The sequence below is a fragment of the Otolemur garnettii genome, unplaced genomic scaffold, assembly GCF_000181295.1.
Source record: "Otolemur garnettii isolate 467f Iridium unplaced genomic scaffold, OtoGar3 scaffold00071, whole genome shotgun sequence".
NCBI lineage: Eukaryota > Metazoa > Chordata > Mammalia > Primates > Galagidae > Otolemur > Otolemur garnettii.
This window is the reverse complement of record NW_003852466.1, coordinates 6,358,769-6,381,989: the sequence shown is the minus strand read 5'-3', so window position 1 is coordinate 6,381,989 and position 23,221 is coordinate 6,358,769. Positions and strand designations below refer to the sequence as shown.

General features: G+C 38.7%; 1 protein-coding gene across 4 annotated transcripts in view; it reads right to left on the bottom strand.

The window, feature by feature from the left end:
• The window catches only part of ATP6V1H (ATPase H+ transporting V1 subunit H), a 143,382-nt gene that overhangs the window by 100,108 nt on the left and 20,053 nt on the right, over window positions 1-23,221 (bottom strand). For 2 of the 4 annotated variants that reach the window (XM_003793699.3, XM_023515395.1), the window contains 3 exons: window positions 20,790-20,894; window positions 17,624-17,677; window positions 7,503-7,600 (listed from right to left, as the gene is read on the bottom strand). In XM_003793699.3, the coding sequence (XP_003793747.1) occupies window positions 7,503-7,600; window positions 17,624-17,677; window positions 20,790-20,894 (257 nt within the window). The remainder of the gene's footprint in view (window positions 1-7,502; window positions 7,601-17,623; window positions 17,678-20,789; window positions 20,895-23,221) is intronic. The other 2 variants (XM_023515397.1, XM_023515396.1) reach the window with 1 other exon arrangement.

Sequence of the window (23,221 nt, the reverse complement as noted above, 5' to 3'; positions counted from 1 at the left end):
GGTTTACTTGATTACTGTTAATACCAGTAGTGGTCATTAGCATATCAAAGCATATTGTTTAAACATAAAATATCCTGGATAATATTTATGCCTGCTATTATTGCTAAGCTGAATAGTTAATAACTGCTGACTGTTCTCGCAAATACTAAGTCATTAGAATAACAACATTTGGATTACTTTGGTATATACCATGAGGGCCCACAGGACTAAATTATAGTATTTGAGTTTATGTTGTAAGCAATTATAACTATTAGTAAAGATTGGCATTTCATGACTTTTACTGTTTCTTATAAGTCTTTCAAAGAAAAAAAAATTTTGTCTAGTAGAATAAAATTCATTTTATCTTATAATTAAGATCTAGTGGATTCTTATAAATTAACCTAAGACACATTACAGGATCTTAGTTATCTCATGCTATTCATCATCCTAGATATTATTTTATCATTACTCACTAATTATAACCAGTTATACATTAATATGAAAGACAAAAACAATAAGAAAATTGGAGACTATGAAATCACCTAAGAAGATAATACAGGGTAGACATAAAAGTTCATGTGCAATTTAAAATAGTTTAACACAGGGGACAGAGCAAGATGGGGTATCAGAAGGATCATTCAGCTGAGCTCTCCTAGAATGACTGGGGAAAAAAGAGAGAACACAGCCATACTGGCAGAAGGACCTTACCCAGAGTCATAGCTCAGGGAGCACAGCAAGTAGACGGTGACCTAGATACACTGTATGATCTGGAGCAGTGGAAATGTGACAAATTAGGCAAGTGACTGCAACCATCTGAAACTGGCTGAAGCCCATGGAGGCCCAAGATGGGAGGAAGACTTTCTGGAGTTTTTAATTGTAGGGGGAAGCTGCTTTGAGTGGAAAGCTTGAAGAGTAGGCAGATAAGAACAGTATACAGCAACTAGATTTGAATGCTGGTTAGAGTGAACTTGCCATAGCTTAGTGGCTGGTGAGACAGCCATATTGAGGACGTTGTGGCCAGGGGGCTGCCACCGTGGGAAGGTTGTGAGATCTCAGCAGGGGCCTAAAGCACAGTCATCTTAATTCCACCTGCCAGGATCAGAACTCCACTCTCAGGACAGGCTGAAGAATTCCTATACCCCACAGAAACTGGACTCAAGAGCACTGTGAGACCTGCCCCTGAAGGATTCTTGTGAGCTTTAAAATCCCAACCCTGGTACCCATAGCTCAGTGGGTAGGGCATTGGCCACAAACACCAAGGGTGGCGAGTTTGAACCCAGCCCGGGCCAGCTAAAATCAACAATAACAACTACAACAAAAAAATAGCCAGGCCTTGTGGCAGGTGCCCATTGTCGCAGGTACTTGGGAGGCTTGGGCAAGAGAATCACTTAAGCGAAAGAGTTTGAGGTTGCTGTGAGCTATGACACCATGGCACTCTACCAAGGGCACCATAGTGAGACTCTGTCTCCAAAACAAACAAACAAACAAAACCCTGGCTTGGCACCCATAGCACAGTGGTTACAGCGCCAGCCACATATACTAGGGCTGGTGGGTTCAAAACTGACTCAGGCCAGCTAAACAACAATGACAACTCCAACAAGAAAATAGCTGGGCATTGTGGCAGGTGCCTGTAGTCCTAGCTACTTGGGAGACTGAGACAAGAAAATTGCTTAAGCCCAAGAGTTTGAGGGTGCTATGAGCTGTGATGCTACAGCACTCTACCGAGGGTGATATACTGAGACTCTGTCTCAAAAAATTTAAATAATTAATTAATTAAAAATTAAAATCCCAACCTGACAGGGTCTGGATGGTGAAGAAATAATCAGGTGATCACCCAAGGCGACTAAGTTTGGAATAAGGACCACTGCCAGAGGTTGCTGGCAGTGCTGTCTCCTTAAAAAAAAAAACCCACAGTATCACCTGTTGTCCCAGCAACAGTTGCAACATATTGTCATAAAGAGCAAGGACTACTGTTTGAAACAAAGGAGGCAGTGAGCAGGAAAAAGGAGGATAAGAAGGTGAACAAGAAGAAAGAACACATGAGGTGGAACCAAAAGAAAAATTCAGGCACCATAAAAAAACAAAACAAAAGAACTCCCCCAAAAGACCATGAGGCAGCTTACTGTAGAAGACTCCACCTATAAAGAATTAATGGACTTGACAGAAAGGGAATTTAAAATATGGATGATAAAGACAGTAAAAGGAATGGACAACAAAATGAACAGACAGAACCAAAAGTCAGATGAGAGATATGATATGTGGAATATACAAAGGATATGGTGGAGCTTAAGGAAATGAAGGAGATGATCAGGGAATGCAAAGAGGAAGTAAAAATTATCAAAAATAAGTTAGACCATGGAGAAGAAAGAACCTCAGACCTAGACGATAAAGTTTTCAAGTTACCCCAGGTAGTTAAAGAGGCAGAAAAAAAGAGAGAGAAAGTAGATCAGATGCTTAGAGAACTATACAACTGCATGAAGCATTCATACATACAAATAATAGAGATTTCAGAGGGGAAGAAGATTGTCCCAAAGGAATGGAAGCCCTACCAGCATAAAGGAAAACTTGCCAAGTTTTACAAGTTTTACCAAAGACCTCAACACATTCCTTTCAGATGGATATTGATCCTTGGGTCATCTCAACTCAAACAGAGCCTCTCCAAGACACATTGTAATGAACCTGTCCAAAGTCAAGATGAAAGAAAAAATTCTACAAGCAGCCAAGAGACAACTGACCCACAAAAGCAGAGCCATTAGTATGACAGTAGACTTTTTTTTTGCAGTTTTTGGCTGGGGCTGGGTTTGAACCCGCCACCTCCGGCATATGCGGCTGGTGCACTACTCCTCTGAGCCACAGGCACCACCCAACAGTAGACTTTTCAACTGAAACCTTCCAAGCCAAAAGAGCACAGTCAGCCCCCTTCAACACTCTTAAACAAAATAATTTTCAGCTTAGAATTCCATATCCTGCTAAACTAAGATTCAAAATTAATGAAGAAATCAATCTTTTGTGAATGTACAAACACAGAGGAAATTCGCCAGAAGACCAGGTCTAGGAAATACTTAGACCTATTCTCAATACTGACCACCACAATGGACCAACACCAAAGTAAACATGAAGAAGCTAAAGGTCTAAACATGGCTTCCATGATGGTGCAAAGGATAAAACTAAACAACGAACTTTCACAAAATAAGATTAGAACTCCACCACACTTATCAATTCTGTCAATAAATGTCAATGGACTGAATTCACCACTGAAAAGGCACAGGTTGGCTGACTGAATAAAAAAGCACAAGTCATTCATATGCTGTCTCCAGGAAACATATGTAGCCTTGAAGAACAAATCAAGACTCAGGGTTAAGGGATGGAAATCAAATGAAAGGTGAGGTTGCAATCTTATTCTCAGATACAAGCAGATTTAAAGCAACTAAAGGTAAGAAAGAAAAAGACGGACACTTTATACTAGTCAAAGGAACAATTCAAAAAGAAGACATTTCAATTTTAAATATTTAAGCATGAAGCATTTATGCTAAGAACTCAAACTAAACCTCCCATTTGATCTTGAAATCTCATTACTGGGCATCTAACCAGAAGAAAAAAAAATCCTTTTATCATAAGAAAATTTGCACTAGACTGTTTATTGCAGCTCAATTTTCAATTGCCACAATGTGGAAACAGCCTAAATGCCCACCAACCCAGGAATGGATTAACAAGTTGTGGCATATGTATGCCATGGAATACTGTTCAGCCACTAAAAAAGATGGAGACTTTACATCTTTTGTATGAACCTGAATGGAGTTGAAACACATTCTTCTTAAGTAAAGCATTACAAGAATGCAGAAGCAAGAATCCAGTGTACTGAATTCTGATATAAGGACAAAGGATGACCTGGTACATGGTGGGAAGGGAGCAATGGACAGAGGGAAGAGGGGGTCACGGTGTATGACACACCTCTTGGAGGCAGGACACAATTATAAGAGGTACTTTCTCTGTACCCTCAATGAATCCACAACAATAAGAAAAAAAAAATGGACATTGCATCAGACAATGTTTTAGAAAGGTCAGAATAAAGTGAAGCTTTACTGATGAATGGAAAACATAAAAAAAAAATAGTTTAACATAGTAAACTGCACACGAACTTTATGTTCACCCTGTATAATAGTGAAATAAATCATTATCCTTTGCAATTTCACTGGTCAAAATATTGCATCATCTTTTAACAAAGTAAAAAAACTGGCAACGCCATTTTTGTAATCTATCTTTAGGTTTCTGTGCAGAAAAGAGTTAACAGCAAAGTTAACAGTCTTCCCAAGACTGCTAGCCTTACAAAGATCTGCCTATAAGCCTGGCTCTTGGCTGGCTTCTAGGAACTTGGCTGATGAACAGTTTCCTACACTGATAAGAGTATTTTTCCTAAATGATAAGGGTGGCTTGCTGTACCTAAACTGTTTGTATAAACAATATGATTTATGCTGAACACCTACTGCTATAATCCAAATGCTTATGTTCCTCCAAAATTCACATGTTCAAATGCTACAGAGCTCTCATGAATGGATCCCTTTCCCCTTCTGTCATGTAAGGTTATAATGAAAAGATGGCCATCTATGAATCTGGAAGCAGGCCCTCACCAGATATCAAATCTACCAGTTCTTGGATTTCTCATACTCCAGAGCTGTAAGAAATAAATTTCCATTATTTATAAGCCACCTAGTTTATAGTATTCTGTTATAGCAGCCCAGATAGATGAAGACACCTACTTTCCTTTAGGAGTCTAGAATTTTGTTGTATTCTAGGCAGAGGGTGCCTATTGTGACTCACCTCCAATAAAAACCTAGGGAGCTAAGTCTCTGATGGGTTTTTGGACAGAAACTCTCCACACAAATGTTGCTGCATTTTCGACTCTGGGGTAAGATGTGCCGTGTGTGACCCCCATGGGAGGAAGAGAGCATGAGGGGTGCTGCATATGGATTCCTCCAGACACAGCCTGTGTCTCTGTCCCCATGATCCAGCTGTTCATCCTAACTATGTCTCTGTAATAAACTGTATGCTAAGTCTTAATGAATCTCCTGACACAGTGCAAACACAAATGAGAATCCAGAGATTTTATTTTCCACCTACAGTGGAAATTAACAGAGAGAGGCATTTCACAAACATTGGGTTAATCAGAAGATGAAGGCAAAGAGACAGGCATCATCCTAGTTTCTAATGGTAACAGTGAAACTGGTCAAAAAATTAAACCTTAACCTGTGAGTCTTTAGATGACTATGCCTTATATCAGTTTTCTCAAACTCAAGGACTGATTAGTGAGCAACATATTTAGGACAAAAAGGAAATACAGTAATCTCACCCAGTTAGCCACTCAATATGAAAAGTTTCTAGATCAGCGGTTCTCAACCTGTGGGTCGCGACCCACAGGAACTGTATTAAAGGGCCACGGCATTAGGAAGGGTGAGAACCACTGTTCTAGATGGTATTTTACAAATCAAACTTCAACCATGTTGGTCAAGGACATGTGATGACTTTCTTTCATCTTTTATGGCACTTGTGGATCAAAATATACTTACTACAAAAATGTCTGCTATGCTTAAATTCTTATTAAAATTTATAATCATTGTTTTTCACTCTCTCTTTGTACCAAGTTCTGTTAATTTTTCACAAAATGACTAAAAGTCAATTTTTTAAAAGACCTATTGGACTAGATGGCAAATTGTGGTGGCTATTTTTCCTGCCATATTGGGACCTAAATAAACATGAATTGATTTAAGCTGTATAGATTAATATGAAAATAATTACTAACTTATTGAATTAATAGATATTAATCAACTGTGGCACTTCAAATCCAATTCTTAAGAATAGCCTTGCAGAACCGACTCTACAAAAGTGTACACAAATAGTATCTGAGATCTAAACACCTTGGGTTTCTTTTCCAAGTACATCCCTACACTGGAGATGTCATGCGGGAGTCTGATGGAGTCTGATGCTTGCTCTAAATCAGTGTTTTTCAACCTTTTATATCTCACAGCACACTTGAATCTATAGGTAAACTTCTATGGCACAATGAAATGATGTTGATTAAAAAAAAAAGTTAGGAATATACTTATTGCGTTTTGAACTTCTTTCAAAAATAATTTATTTAATGATCTTTAACATTTTCATGGCAAACCTAATATCCTCTCATAGCACAGCAACTGAAAATCACCACACAACCTGTGGTTGACAACCTGTATAGGTTTTCTAATAGGGAAATAATGCCCTCACTAACTGAAAAGTATATTTGGCTGAAGAATAGTTAGATTGCTCATTATAAATAAATAAACTGCCTTTCTAGTGGTAAATCAAAGCTTCCATTGTTTTTTTTTCTTTTTTTTTTTTTTTTTTAAGAGAGATAGAGTCTCACTATGTCACCCTAGGTAGAGTACCATGGTGTGACAGCTCACAGCAACCTCAAACTCTTGGGCTTAAGCGATTCTCTTGCCTCAGCCTCCCAAGTAGCTGGGACTACAGGCACGTACCACAATGCCTGGCTATTTTTTTGTTGCAGTTGTCATTGTTCTTTAGCAGGCCCAGGCCTGGTTCAAACCTGCCAGCTCCAGTGTATGTGGCCAGCGCCTTAACCACTGAACTGTGGACTCCGAACCTGTTTTAAGGTTTTCTTTGGTTGTTTGTATCAGTTTGTTAAGCCCAGGAAGGCAGCTCCTCAAAGTTTTTGTACCTATAAATTAGAACCCCACAAAGGAACAAAGAAAAAAAGGAAAAAAGAACCTCACCAAGAATGAGCTAAACTATATGGCATTAGAAAGTAAGTTTTGTTTGTTTTTGTTTCCAAAACAGAGTCTCACTTTGTCGCCCTCAGTAGGGTGTCATGCCATCATAGCTCACAGCAACCCCAAAGTCTTGGGCTCAAGTGATCCCCTAGCCTCAGCAGCTGGGACTACAGATACCCAGCACAATACCCAGCTATTTTTAGAGATGGAGTCTCCCTCCAGCTCAGGCTGGTCTCCAACTCATGAGCTCAGGTGATCCATCCACGTCCGCCTCCCAGAGTGTCAGGATTACAGACATGAGCTTAAAGGAAGTTTTTTTTGTTGTTGTTTTTTTGTTTTTGTTTTTTCCATTACAAATGAAAACTTTATTCCTGTTGAGTCTAGTTGGAATTTTTAGTATGAATGTGAGATATTTTTTTCCTGCTTATGTCATTAAAGAAAGGAAGGTTTTTAAACACTTTCTGGGTAAGACTTTTTCTTATTGATTTTGCCTCTACTTAACATAAAATACTTATATAATTTTTTTCATATTCTGAGTACTTGGAATTTTCATGTGAAACATTAACATCTTATAAAAGCACAGATCAAGAAATGTTCAGTTTGATAGCTACTAACTTCTAAGAAGGTAAGCATAAATCCATTGTTAAACAGACATGAAAAAAATAAAATACTTCTTTTAGGTGATGTATTAGTTCTTTGAAAATGTCAGGGAAAGATGCTTTTAAATGCTACCCCACATTAAAAGCAAAGGGCACTCACCAGTTCACCCCATCTGCTTCCACCCAGGCAAAGCGATACTCGTTGACCCGGAGCATCAGCTGCAGACACCCGGCAACACACTGCACATACTGAGAACTCTACGTGAGAAGAAGACACAGTTTTAAGCATGGAAAGTCCTGAGATCCTGCACACACATTTCTAGACGAAAAGTCTGTTCTTTTTATGAGAGTCTGTCAGCACCACATCTCAAATTCCCTAATATCTTTTCAAAAATTAATAATTTGCTATTATCTCTACCCCTACCTCTCCCTTTGTTTTTGAGACAGAGTCTCACTTTGTCGCCCTCAGTAGGGTACTGTGGCATCATAGCTCACAGCAACTTCAAACTCTTGGGCTAACAAGAGCTTTTCACAATTCCAGACTACTTAAACACACATATTTAGAGAAATCAGGAACAAAATAATTATGTATTTGATATAGTTTGATAAATAAACACATTGACACACCACTGAATAGAAATACTATATAAACAGAATACTGTTTTACATAATTATAGAAATATCAAAAAACAACAAAACCAACAACAACAAAAAAAAGAGTATACATTTTGAGACACTCCATGACCTGGGCAAGTTACTAAATCTTTCCAATACTCAGTTTCTTTGTCTTTAATGAAGACAACACCATCAAGTGTTGTCCTGGAAGGAGCATTGTTAGGTTAAAGGGGAATAATGCATTTAGCAAGCAGCTAGACATACTATAAGACCTTAATAAAAATCTATGGCACATAAAAAGTCTAATTAAACACTTCAAAAAGACTGCTTATGTTTTTAATACTGTTAATTCAATAGCACTGTCTCACAGAAATTGTAAAGCTGAAACTTAAACAGGAGTAATACCCCTGGAAGTTGTAAGCCCCTTCACTTTATGAAAGCAAGCAAGAGCACCTGGCCTGTGTTCTGCCCTAAATACTGACAACGACCCTTACATCCTGAAGAAGTAGAGAGAGAAAAGGAAATTCCAGATGTGAGCCTTCACAAAGAATATGCTAAAAAAGTTTTTGTAAGGGAATCATGGGTGCTATATACATTCACAAAACCTAATACATATGATGCTATTAAACTTTGTTCTAACGTTCAGAAAACCCGAACATTCAAAGAAATTCCAGACAACACAATGATATAAGCACATTTGGTGGAAAAGTCAAACATTATCAAGAAAACGTTATGTTAAGTTCTAAGTAGAAAGTAGTTATTAATATAGTTCCACAAAAAATACCATACATCCAGAAATACATATTATTGGCCTGAAAACTCAAAACATTAGCAAAAATTAATGACAAAAAAAAGTGCATTTTTTAGCTCTAAAATGATCCTCCATAATGAAAAGAACAGGTATTTTCCCAGTTAAGTCAGCAAGTAGAAACTTTTTCTGAAGAAGAGGAATCTCACCTTTCTTATTTGGAGAGATAACCTGAGTAAGGTTTCTAGACATAACTAAATAAAAAGGCAACCTAGAGCACTCTCTTCACTTTGATTTACCATCAATTTCCTCTCACTGTAAAAATGTGCTGGCTCAGTACAGGCTGCCATACCATGCAGGGATTACTCTGAAAGTAGAGTGAGACAGCACTGGGAAATGACTGAACAAAGTAAAATGCATCAGTTTGTCTTTCACTTAAATCATCTTATGAGTCTGCTAAAGGAAATAATCAGCCTCAGATCAGTCCAACCAGTGACACCTCTAATCCCACCCGAGGGCAATTCAATACTGCTGGGGAAAATCACAACACGACCACACAAAGCCATAAGTTCCTGGCCTCTCTCTGCTACTGCCCAGGGTCTCTGCACAGTCACTACGCTCCTCCTGTCCTGCTCCTTTCCCTCACTCTCTGTAAACAAGAGAGAAACAGAAACTCACACATTAGAAATTTACTCAACTATCAACACATCTTACCCCAAACTCATCTAGATGTTTCCAGACACACCTGGGAGAGACGACAGGCCTCTTCTCATCCCAGAGCCATAGCTTCAGAAGTCTGTATCCCTTCCTCCCCTAGAGTGCCCATCTCTTCTGCACGTTCATCCTCTCACTCCTTAAGTTTCCCCAAGACAGCCTGAGCCAGCGGGAACCCCTAGATGAGATCCTCTGCTGTACACTCTCAAAAGACTCTGTGCTTCTGCCCTATAGGCAGTGTCACAAGTTTCCTTAAATAATCCACTGTGTAATTACTTGTTTCATGCTGTCCTCCCCAGATGCCATGTAGCCCTCTGAAGGCAAGAATCAGTATTACACTTTTAGCACCATGCATTGTACCTACAAGGTACACAATAAATATTTCTTGAATGAATAAATAAAAGAAGCGCAAGTAAATTGTGTATCTTACACTAATTCCAAATGAATATTTAATATCCTGATAGATGTGGTTAACAGTCTAAAAGTCTAAAAATCTAACATTTCTATATGTTAATAATATTGGAAAAATATACAAAATATGACACTATTACCCTATTTCTTGTTTTTTAATTAAGTCATTTGTAATAGATCATAAATATATTTATGCCATTATGGGATTCAATGTGTTGCTTATTTGTACAAATTAGAGTGCTTACATCCTACTAATCAACACAGCTTTCACCTCATTCACCTAATTATAGGATTAAGACATTTGTATTCTACACCTGATAGATCCAACTTGTACTTGCAATATGTTCCATAGGTATGGTCCCCCTACTAACCCTCCCTCTATCGACCCACCCCTCTCCCTTCCCTTCTCCCTCCCCTTCCATTTCTTATTGGAGCCACCATGAGATCTCATTGTCTGTTAAAAGTACTTCCTTAAGCAAGTAAAGACCTTATAAAATCACCTAAATTTTTTTTAAGCTATCTCAATTGCAAAACTAATACAAATTGCTATTTACCTCGCCCTTAGTCACCCTACTTTACTAGGAAATATTTATGGTGTAAGAGCTCATTTAACCAGATAATAGCTTAAATTTAAGTGGCTAAAGTAATTCATTTCTTCAGTAACAAAGTACTACTGTAAATAAAATTACTTCATAAAACCATATTTGCATTAAAAAAAAGTGTTAGATGATCAATGTATTGTTTCCTGAATACAATTTTTTTGTTTGTTTTAATGTCATTGGACAATAAATAGTTCTTCTTGGTTGTAGCGACAATAAATAGTTCTTGTTTTTAATGACATTAGCAGCTCATTACGATATTGATTTTTTCAGATGAGAGAAATAATTTGTTGTACAAGGGGACATGTGAATCTTTCTAAATGTAGAATATAAATGTCTTAACACAATAACTAAGAAAATGCCATGAAGGCTATGTTAACCAGTTTGGTGAAAATATTCCAAATTGTATATAAAACCAGCACACTGTACCCCATAACTGCATTAATGTACACAGCTATGATTTAATAAAAATAAAATAAAATAATTTGTTAAAATGAAGATAATAAGTCTTAAATTGATACTTGAAGTCAACCCTCTTTGTGCTTCAACTTGTGTTCTTTGTACTGCGTCATCCACAACATGCAGCAAATCTCAACAGTGGAGAAAAAACACTTATTTTTCAACACATTTAAGAGAATATCATTTAGATAAATTCTCCAATGTTGCTGAAAAATGCAAACTCTTACTATAGATGGTGAAGTAATCACATCATAGTGAAAATAGCTTCACCCTCCTGGTGAGTATGTTCTCAGAGAACTACGTTCTATAGAATTACAAAGTAATTCAAAAATAGAGAAATTTTGAAATAAATATACATTAAAAGACAAACATAAAGCCATCAGTGATATTGCACCAAAGTAAAATGAATGTTAGAATGTTTATAAGCTTAGCATCCATAGCTCAGTGGTTAGGGCACCAGCCACATACCCTTGGGCTGGCAGGTTCAAATCCAGCCCAGGCCTGCTAAACAACAGTGACAATTCCAATAAAAAAAATAGCTGGGCATTGTCGTGGGCGCCTGTAGTCCAGTTACTTGGGAGGCTGAGGCAGGAGAATCACTTAAGTCCAAGAGGTTGAGGTAGCTGTGACGCCACAGCACTCTACCTAGGGTACGTAGTGAGACTGTCAGAAACAATCAAAAAAAAAAGTTCATAGACACATTTTCAATATTCATCTACAAAACACTAGGACTTAAGTGTAAACTATGTGAAAAAGAGTAAAGATAACATTCACCTAAGTTTTAGAATTGTCAGCCTTTGAGAAACCAAGAATGCACTGAGGTAAAGGGCCTCTGTCTGTCCCAAGGATACAGGGTAAAAATGCACAATGTGTTGGTATCAGTGAAGCACCAAGATTAACTTTTCAAACACATAACTGACTAAACATATAAACCAGTTTTATATGAAATGTGAGGATAAGTAGTTCCAAAAGTACAGACTGTTTGATTACTACTAACTGACTCTCCTCTGAGAACTAAAAAGTGAGTGTGCATGTCTGTCCATGAAAGTTTGGCTTCTATTATATTCCTCTGTATACAACTTCCAAGAAAACAGCTAATGAATACATAGTATTAAGTTATTATTATCAGTGCTACACTCTGAAAATGACACATAAAAACAAAATTGTGTGCTTAAATACCATTTAATTTTCTTTTGCATTGCCAGAATATACCTCCAAGCAATCCTTCCAAAATCCTACCAGAAAGACAAAAGTTATAGGTTCTTATCCTTCCTCCTTTTCTTAACATTCATTCTAGGCACGTATTTAAATGATTCTCAATGTTTGAAATGTATTAAGTTTGTAAAAAGAAGATAAAGGACAAAGAAGAATCAGCAAGAATTGCTTTAACAACACTATTGAAACTTACATACACAAAAACACATAGACACTCCTTGACTTAAGATAGGGTCACGTGCCAACAAACCTACTGCAAATTGAAAATATCTTATGTCAAAAATGCATTTAATACACCTACCAAGCATCACAGCTTAGCTTAGCCTACCTTTAAAAAGCTCAGAACATTTACATTAGCCTACAGTTGGGTAAAATCATCTAACACAAAGCCCATTTTATAGTAAAGTGTAGAATATCTCACCTCACTTTTTGAATACTGTACTTAAAGTGAAAAACAGAACTATTGCGTGTGTACTCAAAGTGCTGTTCCTATTGAATGAATATCGCTTCCATATCATTGTAAAGTTGAACTATCATAAGCCCAGAGACTGTTTGGAATTGACTTGAGTTACTTTAGGTCCCTACAGGCTTCACAACTCATGACCTAGAGATTACAATAAAGAACAGGCCTGCACTATGTGAATTACTGACACAGCCCACTGCTTTCTAGCTGCTTGGGCAGCACTTATTACTATGGACTTATCAACAAAGTAGTAAAGAACCAAATCAAGTAAGTTCTCCACCTCTTCTAGAAGACTGACAAGCATCATGTGAGCACAGCATTAAATTAAAAACAAAGTCAAAGCTAGAAAGTTAACCTCTCCTTCACAGGGATATTAGAGGTACCACAAAAAACAATCTAAGAAATTTAGCCTAAAGCAAAAAAAGTCTAGGGTTTTTGTCCCCCTCTTCATGCTAAAATGCTGTTATTTCATGCTAAAGCTTGGATGAATCTTGAAAACATTACACTAATTGAAAGATGTACATGATTTTGTTTACATGAGATGTTCAAAAGAGGCAAGTCTGGAGACAGAAGGTAGATAATGTTTGCTGGGCACTGGGAGGGGACAGCAGAAATGGGGAGATGCTAATGAGTACAGGTGGTGTTTTAGGGGTGTTTTTGTTTGTTTTTTGAGGTGTTGAAATGTTATAAAGTTAGAGTGGGATGCAAATGCTTGCACACTCTTAATATATTAAAAACCACTGAACTGCAAATGAATGAATTTTAATGGTTAAAAAAAACTATTTAAAAAAAAAGTTGAACATCTATGTCCTCACTCATACTAACCACATTTCTAAGTATGCCAATCACCTGTGGCTAGGCACTGCCACAATACAGGTAAGTACAGATACACAGCACATTCCTGACATGACAGGACGTTCTACAAGACAGAACAGCTGAGAGTCAGCAGGCCCAGACCATAATCCTGGCAGTCTAGGAGACCAAGGTAGAAGGAATGCCTGAGGCCAAGGGTTCAACACTAGCCTGAGCAACAGAGTAATAACCCATGTCTACAAAAAATTAGCCAGGTGTTAACAGCACACACCCATAGTCCCAGGTAGTTGAGAGTCTGAGGTAAGAAAACTGCTTGAGCCCAAGAGTTTGAGGTTGCAGTGAGCTACACCGGGCCGCTGCACTCTAGCCCTATGACACAGCAAGATCCTGTCTCCAAAAAAAAGAAAAAAAAAGACCCAGGACCAAGAACTGAACAGTGTCAGATATTTTCACAATTAGAGAAGACACAATAGTGCATTTTAAAGAAATTCCATTTATATACTGTTATTTAAATTAAAATGGTTCACTTAGAACTTAAGATGATGCTTCTGTGACCATTTCAGAAAGTAATTCTATTGAATTCATGTTTTTCTTTGCAGTGTAAAACTTTGTGTTATACTGACATCAAGTGGCAAGAACAGGTAACGCAGTTTACTAAGCTATTTTGTGAAAATCTGAAGTGACTTTAAGATTTAACGTCCATATATTAAAAAATCTGGGTAGGCAATGTCACTTGAGGAATGCCTAAAGATCCAATTCCAGTTCAACTGCCTCAAAAGTAATTCTCCAAGTAACGCATTCCTTTGGAGTGTCTGCCACTCTCCAGCTGTGTGACTTCAGGCAATCTGGCGTGTTTCCTGTGCGGCATGAAATGAGGCACATCGGAGACAGAGTGTAAATATTCAAGGAGATGGATCCATAAAATGAGTGAGACAGGCACATAGTAAGTGCTCAGTAAACATCAGCTGTCAGATTCAGATCCCCCTATGAAAATACAAGTATCAGAAGCTTCCAGATAACTAAGCATATGGGAGCTCCCAGAGGTGGGCAGCCAGGGAGGGCCCTGCCCTCCCACCAGGCCCTACACATCTCTTCATTTGTATCCTTTGTAACATTCAAACCAGTGTCCTACCTAAACATAAGGATCCCCTTCCAGTTTCAAAGTGGGGGAGCTACTGAAGTCAAAGCAGCAACTGCTGTCCCTGAGCCTGAGAGCTCTGGGTGGTGGCAAAGTGATTGGCACCACAGAAATCAGTGTCGTGAAGGGGTGATGATAGAGGGTGGGGAAGCCGACCAGATCACAATGGATGTTCAGGGACAAAAGTGTGCACTAGGATGTGAATGGACAGCCCCAGAAAGTGTGACCTTTTTTGAATGCAGTGTTAAAGAAGCTAGTAAATTAAGTGAATTTCTCCCATCTGACAATAAAGGAATGCACATCTGAGAACAGAGGTCTTGAGAGCATACTTTCTCTTCATATTCCTAAGGAAGTGATTTCCCTTGACAAAGAAGATTTGTGTAGAAACCAGGAGCTAAAAAAAACTTGATGAACTTTCTCCACACTGGTTCAATCTACAAAAAGCAGGTCCTTACTCACTGTGATCAAATGGTGAAAGTGCACCAAGATATTCTGACAGAACACAGCAAGTAAACAGAGTCCTCTTTCAAATCAAGCAGCAGCACAGAAAAAACATTAGAATTTGTTCCAGCACATCTATATCTAAAAAGAAGGTATAAACACAGCCCTCATTTGAAAGACGCTCTCTAAGAAGTCATCACTGTGGGAGTCCCAGATTTCCTTTTCAGGGGTTTAAGAATGATGGTCTTTGGAAACTAGTCCACAGACTTGAAATGGGAAGAAAAAATACTCGATTCCAGTCATTCTACTATTCATCTGAAAACAATGCCAAAGCAACATCAATCAACTACAACCTCCTCCAGCAGCAGTTCTCAGCCTGTGGATCACGACCCCTTTTCACGTATTAAAGGGTTACAGCATTAGGAAGGCTGAGAACCTGTGCAGACCTACTGCTTAATTCTGAAAAGTCAGCATTCTCCACACAGCTTGAAGAATTCTTTAAAGATGCTTTCAGAAGGAAGGGCCAAATCATCACTGCAGTTGGGAAAATGAAATACTTAAATCCTCACTGGTGTTGCTTCCTGCATACATGGCCTTTCATAACATCTGGAAACATAAAATTGACTAGGTTAGAAAGTAAGCTTCAAAGTATTGCCACAGGATCAAAATGAATTGGCCTCATTCTCTTTTCAAATCTTATTAAGGACTATTTTTTTTTCTTAGTAAAAAATGAAACTTGTTCTTGGTTGATGGGTATCTTCTCTCTTCCTTGACATCTTTTATTTTCTTTGGTTTGTAGTCTTATTAAATGAATTAAATTAGATTTTGAAAATTAAAAAAATATATAAGTAGCAAAGGAAGTGTTGACATCCTACTCTAATTCATGGAGTTACTACTATTCAAGTGAACAGACATCTGAAAAAGTAAGAGCCTTTAGAAAGAGTTTGAGAAGATGTTCAGGTTTGTGGAGCACTCAAGGAAGGAGGAGGGAAGTCAAAGGCCACCTTTTCCTTACAACGACCCCAGATGCTAATGTCCATTTAAGATGTGTGTCAATGTACCAGATAAACCATTCAGACAAACACACTGCCAATTCAATTGATCAGTTTTGTTTTTCCAAGACACTGGACAGAAAATAGCAAACAAGAATGTTGTGTCAGCAGAGTCTGTATCTCCATATTTAAGCTTTAATAACCTACAAATACTTTAACCACTTACATGAGTTTATAAGACAAATGATTCCAAAAGTGACTTTTTAAAAAAAAAAAAAAAAAAAACTACCAAGAAGTCTAAAATGCACAAGTTTCCAAAATTTCAAACTGGCAGAAATTCAAGTCTCATGAATAAAGATTCTCAAATTAGACATCTGCTTCTGACTGAACACTTAGATTTCCTCCCCACCACCACGTCCTCTCCCCACTCTGACCCCAAGATGGTCCATGCAGTTCTACTTCTTGCTCCGATTCCACTTCAGAAAGCTAATGGCCATTTTCTGGCCCAACACAGTATTTGTTAAATCTTCAATTCATGCCCCCAAAGAAGATCAGCTCTTGGCTTTGAAAATGGATTCTGCTGCTATCTACAGTCTTCGCGATACATACAAATACGTCCCGTTCAGATCCTGGAAGCACCAGTAACCAATATGGCTATTCCACGGCTCCTGTGAGCTTCACTGAGGTCTACGACAAGCAGGTTGGAAAACTACCCTTTCGCATGCTTTCCAGTTTCCAAAAGAAATTTCCAACAAATAAAGCTAGATGCATCTCACCTACCTCTCTCCCCTTTTCCCCTTTCTCTAAGCTGGATCCAGTCATGCCCATTTTTCCTTGTACAAATTTACTACCAGTTTCTGAGCTATTTCAAGAATACACTACAGTTAAACCATTCACAAATGGGACAGATAACTTTAGCCAAGAAAGGAGAGTGATGATTAGTTTTAACCTTTAACTCAACTTTTGACTCTCCAATAATGTCGGGAGAGAATGGTCAAAAAAAGAAAAAAGGGAGGCCGCTTAGGGGTCAGCACCACACGGCCCCACACGGCCCCCCCACCCCCACGGCCCTGAACTGCACAGGGGTCGGCCCCACACGGCCCCACACGGCCCTGAACCGCACAGGGGTCGGCCCCACACGGCCCCACACGGCCCTGAACTGCACAGGGGTCGGCCCCACACGGCCCCACACGGCCCCACACGCAGCCCCGAATGGCACAGGCTTCGGCACCACATGGCCCCACACAGCCCTGAACTGCACAAGGCAGCAGCTGAGCTTCAGCACTATAGGGAACTGAAAATCTTTCAATTGTTGATATATTGTTTAGCCTTTGACTAGACAGATATTAGTTTATCAGACAATTGAAGTTTGAGAAGAGAAACTATGATTAGTCGCTTTAGTTGTGCATGTGAATTCAGGTGCCTGTGTCGACTCTGAGCCCTGAAACAAAGGGGTGTAAAGAAAAGAGCAACAGGAAGGTCGAGGTCACGTCTACCACCCAGAAAGTGATCACCACAGACCACCAATCCCTACAGACTCTCACTGCACGACAAATCCACAGAGTTACAGTTTGGAAACTCAACATACCTTCAAAATTTTAAATGTCTATGACTCGGAATAATTTATGTTCAGGGTGTGAGGCGGCCAGCGAATTAAGAAGGAAAATACTTACATCACTTGAAGAGACCGTTCCTGTTTCAACAGCAACGCCGCTACCACGCAGTTTCTATTATGGAATAAATAACTTAGTACTTAGTTTTGTTTTGTTTTTAATTTTATCCTACTTTATCAACTCACAAAAGGAAGCTAAGCAACCTTTTTCCCTAATTCTTCTTAATAACATTTTCTCCATATTTTCACCCAATTCTCCTTAACAAAAGCATGGGGATGATACAAAATAATCTGTACATTATTATACTCTTCCAGATAATATCTTCACCAATAAATTGGAACAATAATAAACTGAATACTAAGCTCCAGTTAAATTTCATACGTGAAACAGGTGCAAATTTCCAAGACTCAGGTTTTACTTACTAAATTGTTTTCCCAGTGAAGTGCCTACCTTAAACTGAACTATGCGTCGTGGTAAAACTTTTCAAAGTAGGGGCGAGGTGACAGGAACATAGCATATGAGACTTAAAATGAGTTTATCCACAGCAATGCAACAAGTTGTAATGACAATCAAGATCTTAAACAGAAATGACCAGAGAAAAGTTAAGGCAGAAAGTCAGAGGCGAAAGTGCGAGAAAAAGTGATAATTTCTGAAAGGATGTCTTTATTTCGTTTTATTCAATAACTATTATCTACTACATGTTCAACATGAGTCCCCCATAACCCAAGTACAATGCTTTACATGCTACTTAGAAAGCTTCCCCCCAAACCTCAAATAAGATAAAAGAACAAAATATACAAAACTTGAACTTTTGAGAATTTATTTCTGTTAGAATTGTGAAACTGGGGTCCTTTTCCTGAGGGAGAAAACACTTACAATAGAGAGAAAGAGACCTCCAGATATAGCACTATCACATAACATTTGAACAAAATAGAAATAAAATCTAAATAATTCTATGTTACTTTTTTTAAACAAGAAGCCTGCAATTCAATCCTGACAGAAGGCTATAGAGATTCTGCCCACAGTAAGAGAGACAGTGCCATGAGAGCCAAGCAGAAGCAGTGGCCAGACTCTGAGAAGCAAAGCCAGACTTGAGCAGTGCCCTAAGAGGCACCTTGCAGCAGGAAGATGTACAAAGCAGAAACACACACCACAGCGTCAAGCTGAAGAGTCTGTGATAAAAAGAGCGTACTAAAGATACAGAAAACGTCCTGAAGAGCATTTATCTAATACCAAAAAGCCTGATTTTTTTTGGTTTTTTGAGCTAGAGCCTTGCTCTGTTGCTCAGGCTAGAGTGGAATGGTATTATCACAGCTCACAGCAACCTCAAACTCTTGCACTTAAGCCATCCTCTTGCCTCAGCCTCCTGGTGCCCACCACCACATCTGGCTAATTTTTCTATTTTTAGTAGAGATGGGGGTCTTGCTCTTGCTCAGGCTGATCTCGAACTCCTAACCTCAAGCAATCCTTCCACCCTAGCCTCCCAGAGTGCCTAGCCAAAAAAGCTGGTATAGACACTAAAGTATTTGCTTCCACTAGGGAAGAGAGAAATACTTTCCTCCCATTGTTGGACACGATTAATTAAAAACCGAATTAATCATCCCAAAAGTGACAAATCACCTATAAGGTATACTATAAATTTTATTTCTATAATAAAAATCTAAGGTAAAATGGCCCCAAAGCTAGTAGCAACTACAGCATACACTCTTCCTACCAATTTTCATTGTATGAATTTAGTTACAGTAGAGCCTAACTACCACTATTCCCAAAAGTTAACATTACAGCAGAATAAAGTTTGTTTAAAGGCGATCATTTCAAAGTAGGAAAACAAAGGGGAGGGTATTGTATTTAATGCATCTATTTTTTTTTCACAGTTGAGATACCTCATGAACTCAGTAAAATCTGCAACTGGGTGGCTCTACTGAGGGCCAAAAAAGTGAGACTCTGTCTCAATAAAAAATAAATGAACAAAATAAAAAAATTAAAAATATTTTTTAAAACCAAGGCCCCCAAAGCGGTTAAATAGATGTTATTGATATAATAAAGATTTGATTTTTTTATAACATTAATCTCTATCCAAATATACACAGTAATTAGGCTCCCCATAAAGGCAGACAATGACAAGACAGGTGCATCACTAAGGAAGATACCAGACGTCTCTCGCTGCTGCAAATTAAAATCCTTTACAATAAGGTCGCCCAAACTCTAAACTACAATTTACAAAAATTCTATTTCAAATAGACACTTACTTGTAATCTAACAACCTATCCATTATTATTTTTCCTGCTCCCATTCTGCCATGACACCCACCCCCACGTTCTTCCCCTTTTCACCCGTCCTCACTCTCCTTTTCTGAGCATCATTCCCACTAACCTCCCCCTTACCACCCAGCACTTCACTACCGACAGCCTACACAAACGCTCCACAGAGCCTTCTGTAGTGCCCTGTCTCTTGTCCTACTTACTGTTTTGGCCCAAACCCTTCAATTCCACAATGAAACCACAAAATCATGACAACAAACCACTGCAGGAGTCAAAGTCATCTCACAGCTGCACCAGTAGCTCCAGGGCCCCCCCAGGGACAGCTGGACGACTGGTGCAGATAGGGCCAGACAAGGACACGTGAGCTGATTAATGATCTATAATGTGCTGTTTGCAGCCGACACTCCTTTAGCAGCAGCCAGGACCAGTTTGTTCATTGGTACAACCAGTTGGCCGGGTTATGTGACCCAAAGAGCATGAAAGACCTCCCTGGAAACTGTCAGAGTGCTCTCCCAAACCACACTTTCTCCCACACAGCTTGGCGATCTGCAGTCCTGAGGCAGCCCGGAGAGCCCCGGGGGCCTCAGCCTAAAGCTGGCCCGCAGGCTTCCTCTCACTCACCATTTGTTTTCCTTTCTCACAACCCTTACTTGAGCATGTCTGTGGAGTTCCACAGGTGCTTCTAATTCTACAATCGGTGTAATCTCGGCAGCCACCTAAAAGGAAGACACACCCTGACCCCGAAAAAGAGCAAGCTGGAAACCCCAAGTGACAGAAAAGTTTGAATTGAAGCCAATCAAAGAAAGAAACAGGAAAGCACACCATTCCGCCTTAGAGCTCCGGCTCGCTCAAGGTAAAATGGCATCATTTCAATAAAACTTTGTTTGTAACTTAACATATTTACCATAAATAGCTTAAGAGAACATGGATGTTACATTCCTTTCCGAGAAAGAAAATTCTTTTACCTGTGAACTCAGCTGAGTTTTTATCCAGTTGAAATAGTAATTTAAGTCACTGCCTTCCATAAGTTCTTTTCCCCAAGCTGCTAACTTGGCAATAATCCGTGCTGCCTGGCAACAAAAAAGAAATAAATTTGAATACTATAGTACAGTATAGTGTGATACTAAAAATCACATCATAACCTTAAAAAAAAACTTGTAATGATTTTGCTACCTGATTTCTGTAACATTCAATGCCTCAAAAAACAACAGGTACACTACAAAACACAAACATTCAACACATATTTTTAAATATTTCCATTAAAATGGACCAAAACTAACATTCCCTCATTATTTTGAGTTTCAAAAGTAAAATATTCATTACATGACCAACAAAAAACAAAAGGACACAAAAATCTATAGACTTTCACAAAAGCACTTGCCGAAGTTATGAGCAATTTCCACAGCACACTGCCAGCCACTCCCTCACTCACTCGAAGCCCCTTAGGACCTCTGATATGTAAAATCCATATCTTTTTATAATTCTATCCTCCATATTAAGTCATTTGTCTTTCGGTATAAACAAATACCCTTTTCTTCTCAAAGATTTCTCCATTTTTTCAAGTTATAAAACTAATGATTCATCTTTTCATTAAATAAGCAATATACAATACTACTTCCACACACAAACAATTTAATAAACATTCTTTTAGTACTTTCTGAACACAAATCACTGCTTAAAACTCTAATTATTCAGCAATAATTAGTATCAGTAGAGAATGAAAGGCCTAGGCTAGCTAACCCCAAAATAATTTATTTCCTGTGCTGGTAGACAGATGTTTGTTCTTACATTTGAAGACAGCTAAACCACACTGACAAAGGCACATTTCCAAGGTCAGAATAACAGACATTCAAGCATCCTGATGTACTTGGAATTTTATAACCCAGGGCTCACAGGGACACCTTCACTTCTCATTCAGTTGTGACATACTGATACTTCCACGTGGCTGGTCATTAAATCTATAGACACATTATCCAGTTTGAACTGATCGAACTTTCACAAAACAGACAACCGACTTAAAAGAATTCCTGTTAGGAACTCAGTGACTGAAAATATTAGCATTGCATGCAAAATCAAAAAGGAAAGACAAGGGAAAAAGAGACCTGACATTTCCACTCGCAATATAAGCTCTTTATTGTCATCTAGTAGACCCATGTCGTCAGACAGTATGACCCTTGAAATTAGAAAGACTGGCCAAAAGTAACTGAAGTTATTACCAAGAAGTTAATATGGAGTTAGCTGAACAACTAACAATAGTGAAACTCACTCTCTCTATATATTTTTTCTTTAATGTATTTTGTCAATTTCATTATGATGCTAAGAAGATATTTAAACCAAATAGTGAAAACCATTCTCTGAAATTTGAAAGAAGGCCAGGTGCAGTGGCTCATGCTTATAATCCTAGTACTGAGGCTGAGGTGGGTGGACTGCTTGAGCTCACAAGTTCGAGACCAGCCTGAGCAGAGCCAAGACCCTGCCTCTAAAAAACTGAGCATTGTGGTGGGTGCCTATAGTAGTCCCAGCTACTCCCAGGCTGAAGCAAGAGTCACTTGAGCCCAAGAGTTTGAGGGTGCGGTGAGCTATGCCACCACAGCACTCTACCAACCGCAACAAAGTGAGACTCTGTGTCCAAAAAAAAAAAAAAGTTTCAAAGCTGGATAATATAATGAATAATTATCTATACTCTATCTAGATTCAATAAGTGTTAATTTAAAAAATAAATAAAATTTGAAAGAAAAAAAATTGTTTTTTTTTTTAAATTTTGGAGACACGGTCTCACTCTGTCACCCCAGCTAGAGTGCATCTTCTTTAGGTCACTACAACCTGAAGCTCCTGGGCACAAGCAATCCTGCCTCAGCCTCCTAAGTAGCTACAACTGTAAGTGCCCGCCATAAGGCCTGGATAATTTTTCCATTTTTTGTAAAGATGGGGTCTCCCTCTTGATCAGGCCAGTTCTGAACTCCTGATCTCAAGTAATGCTCCCACTTCAACTTCCTATAGCACTAGGATTACAGGCATGAGCTACAATGCCTGGCCTTGTTATGGTTTTTTTTTTAAGTATTCAACAAAATACAGTTTATTTCAGGAGTCCTACTTAATTCATCTCTCTTATAAATGTTCTATAATGTGTACACATATGAGTACACTTATATATAAATGAACATAGATTAGATGTGGAAGGAGCAGGAAGGAGAAAGAAAGAAAAACACACATGCTCAAAAATATTTCACTGCCTGAGGTCCTTGATCTGAAACTTTAAAAACATCTACTGAAATAAGCAACTTGTGGAGCTCTCATCACCCCCACCCCTCTGCAGCCCACTCCCCTGGACACAGAGAAGGCTCGTCTTTACAGGGCTCATCCTCCCAGCCCACTCCCCTGGACACAGAGAAGGCTC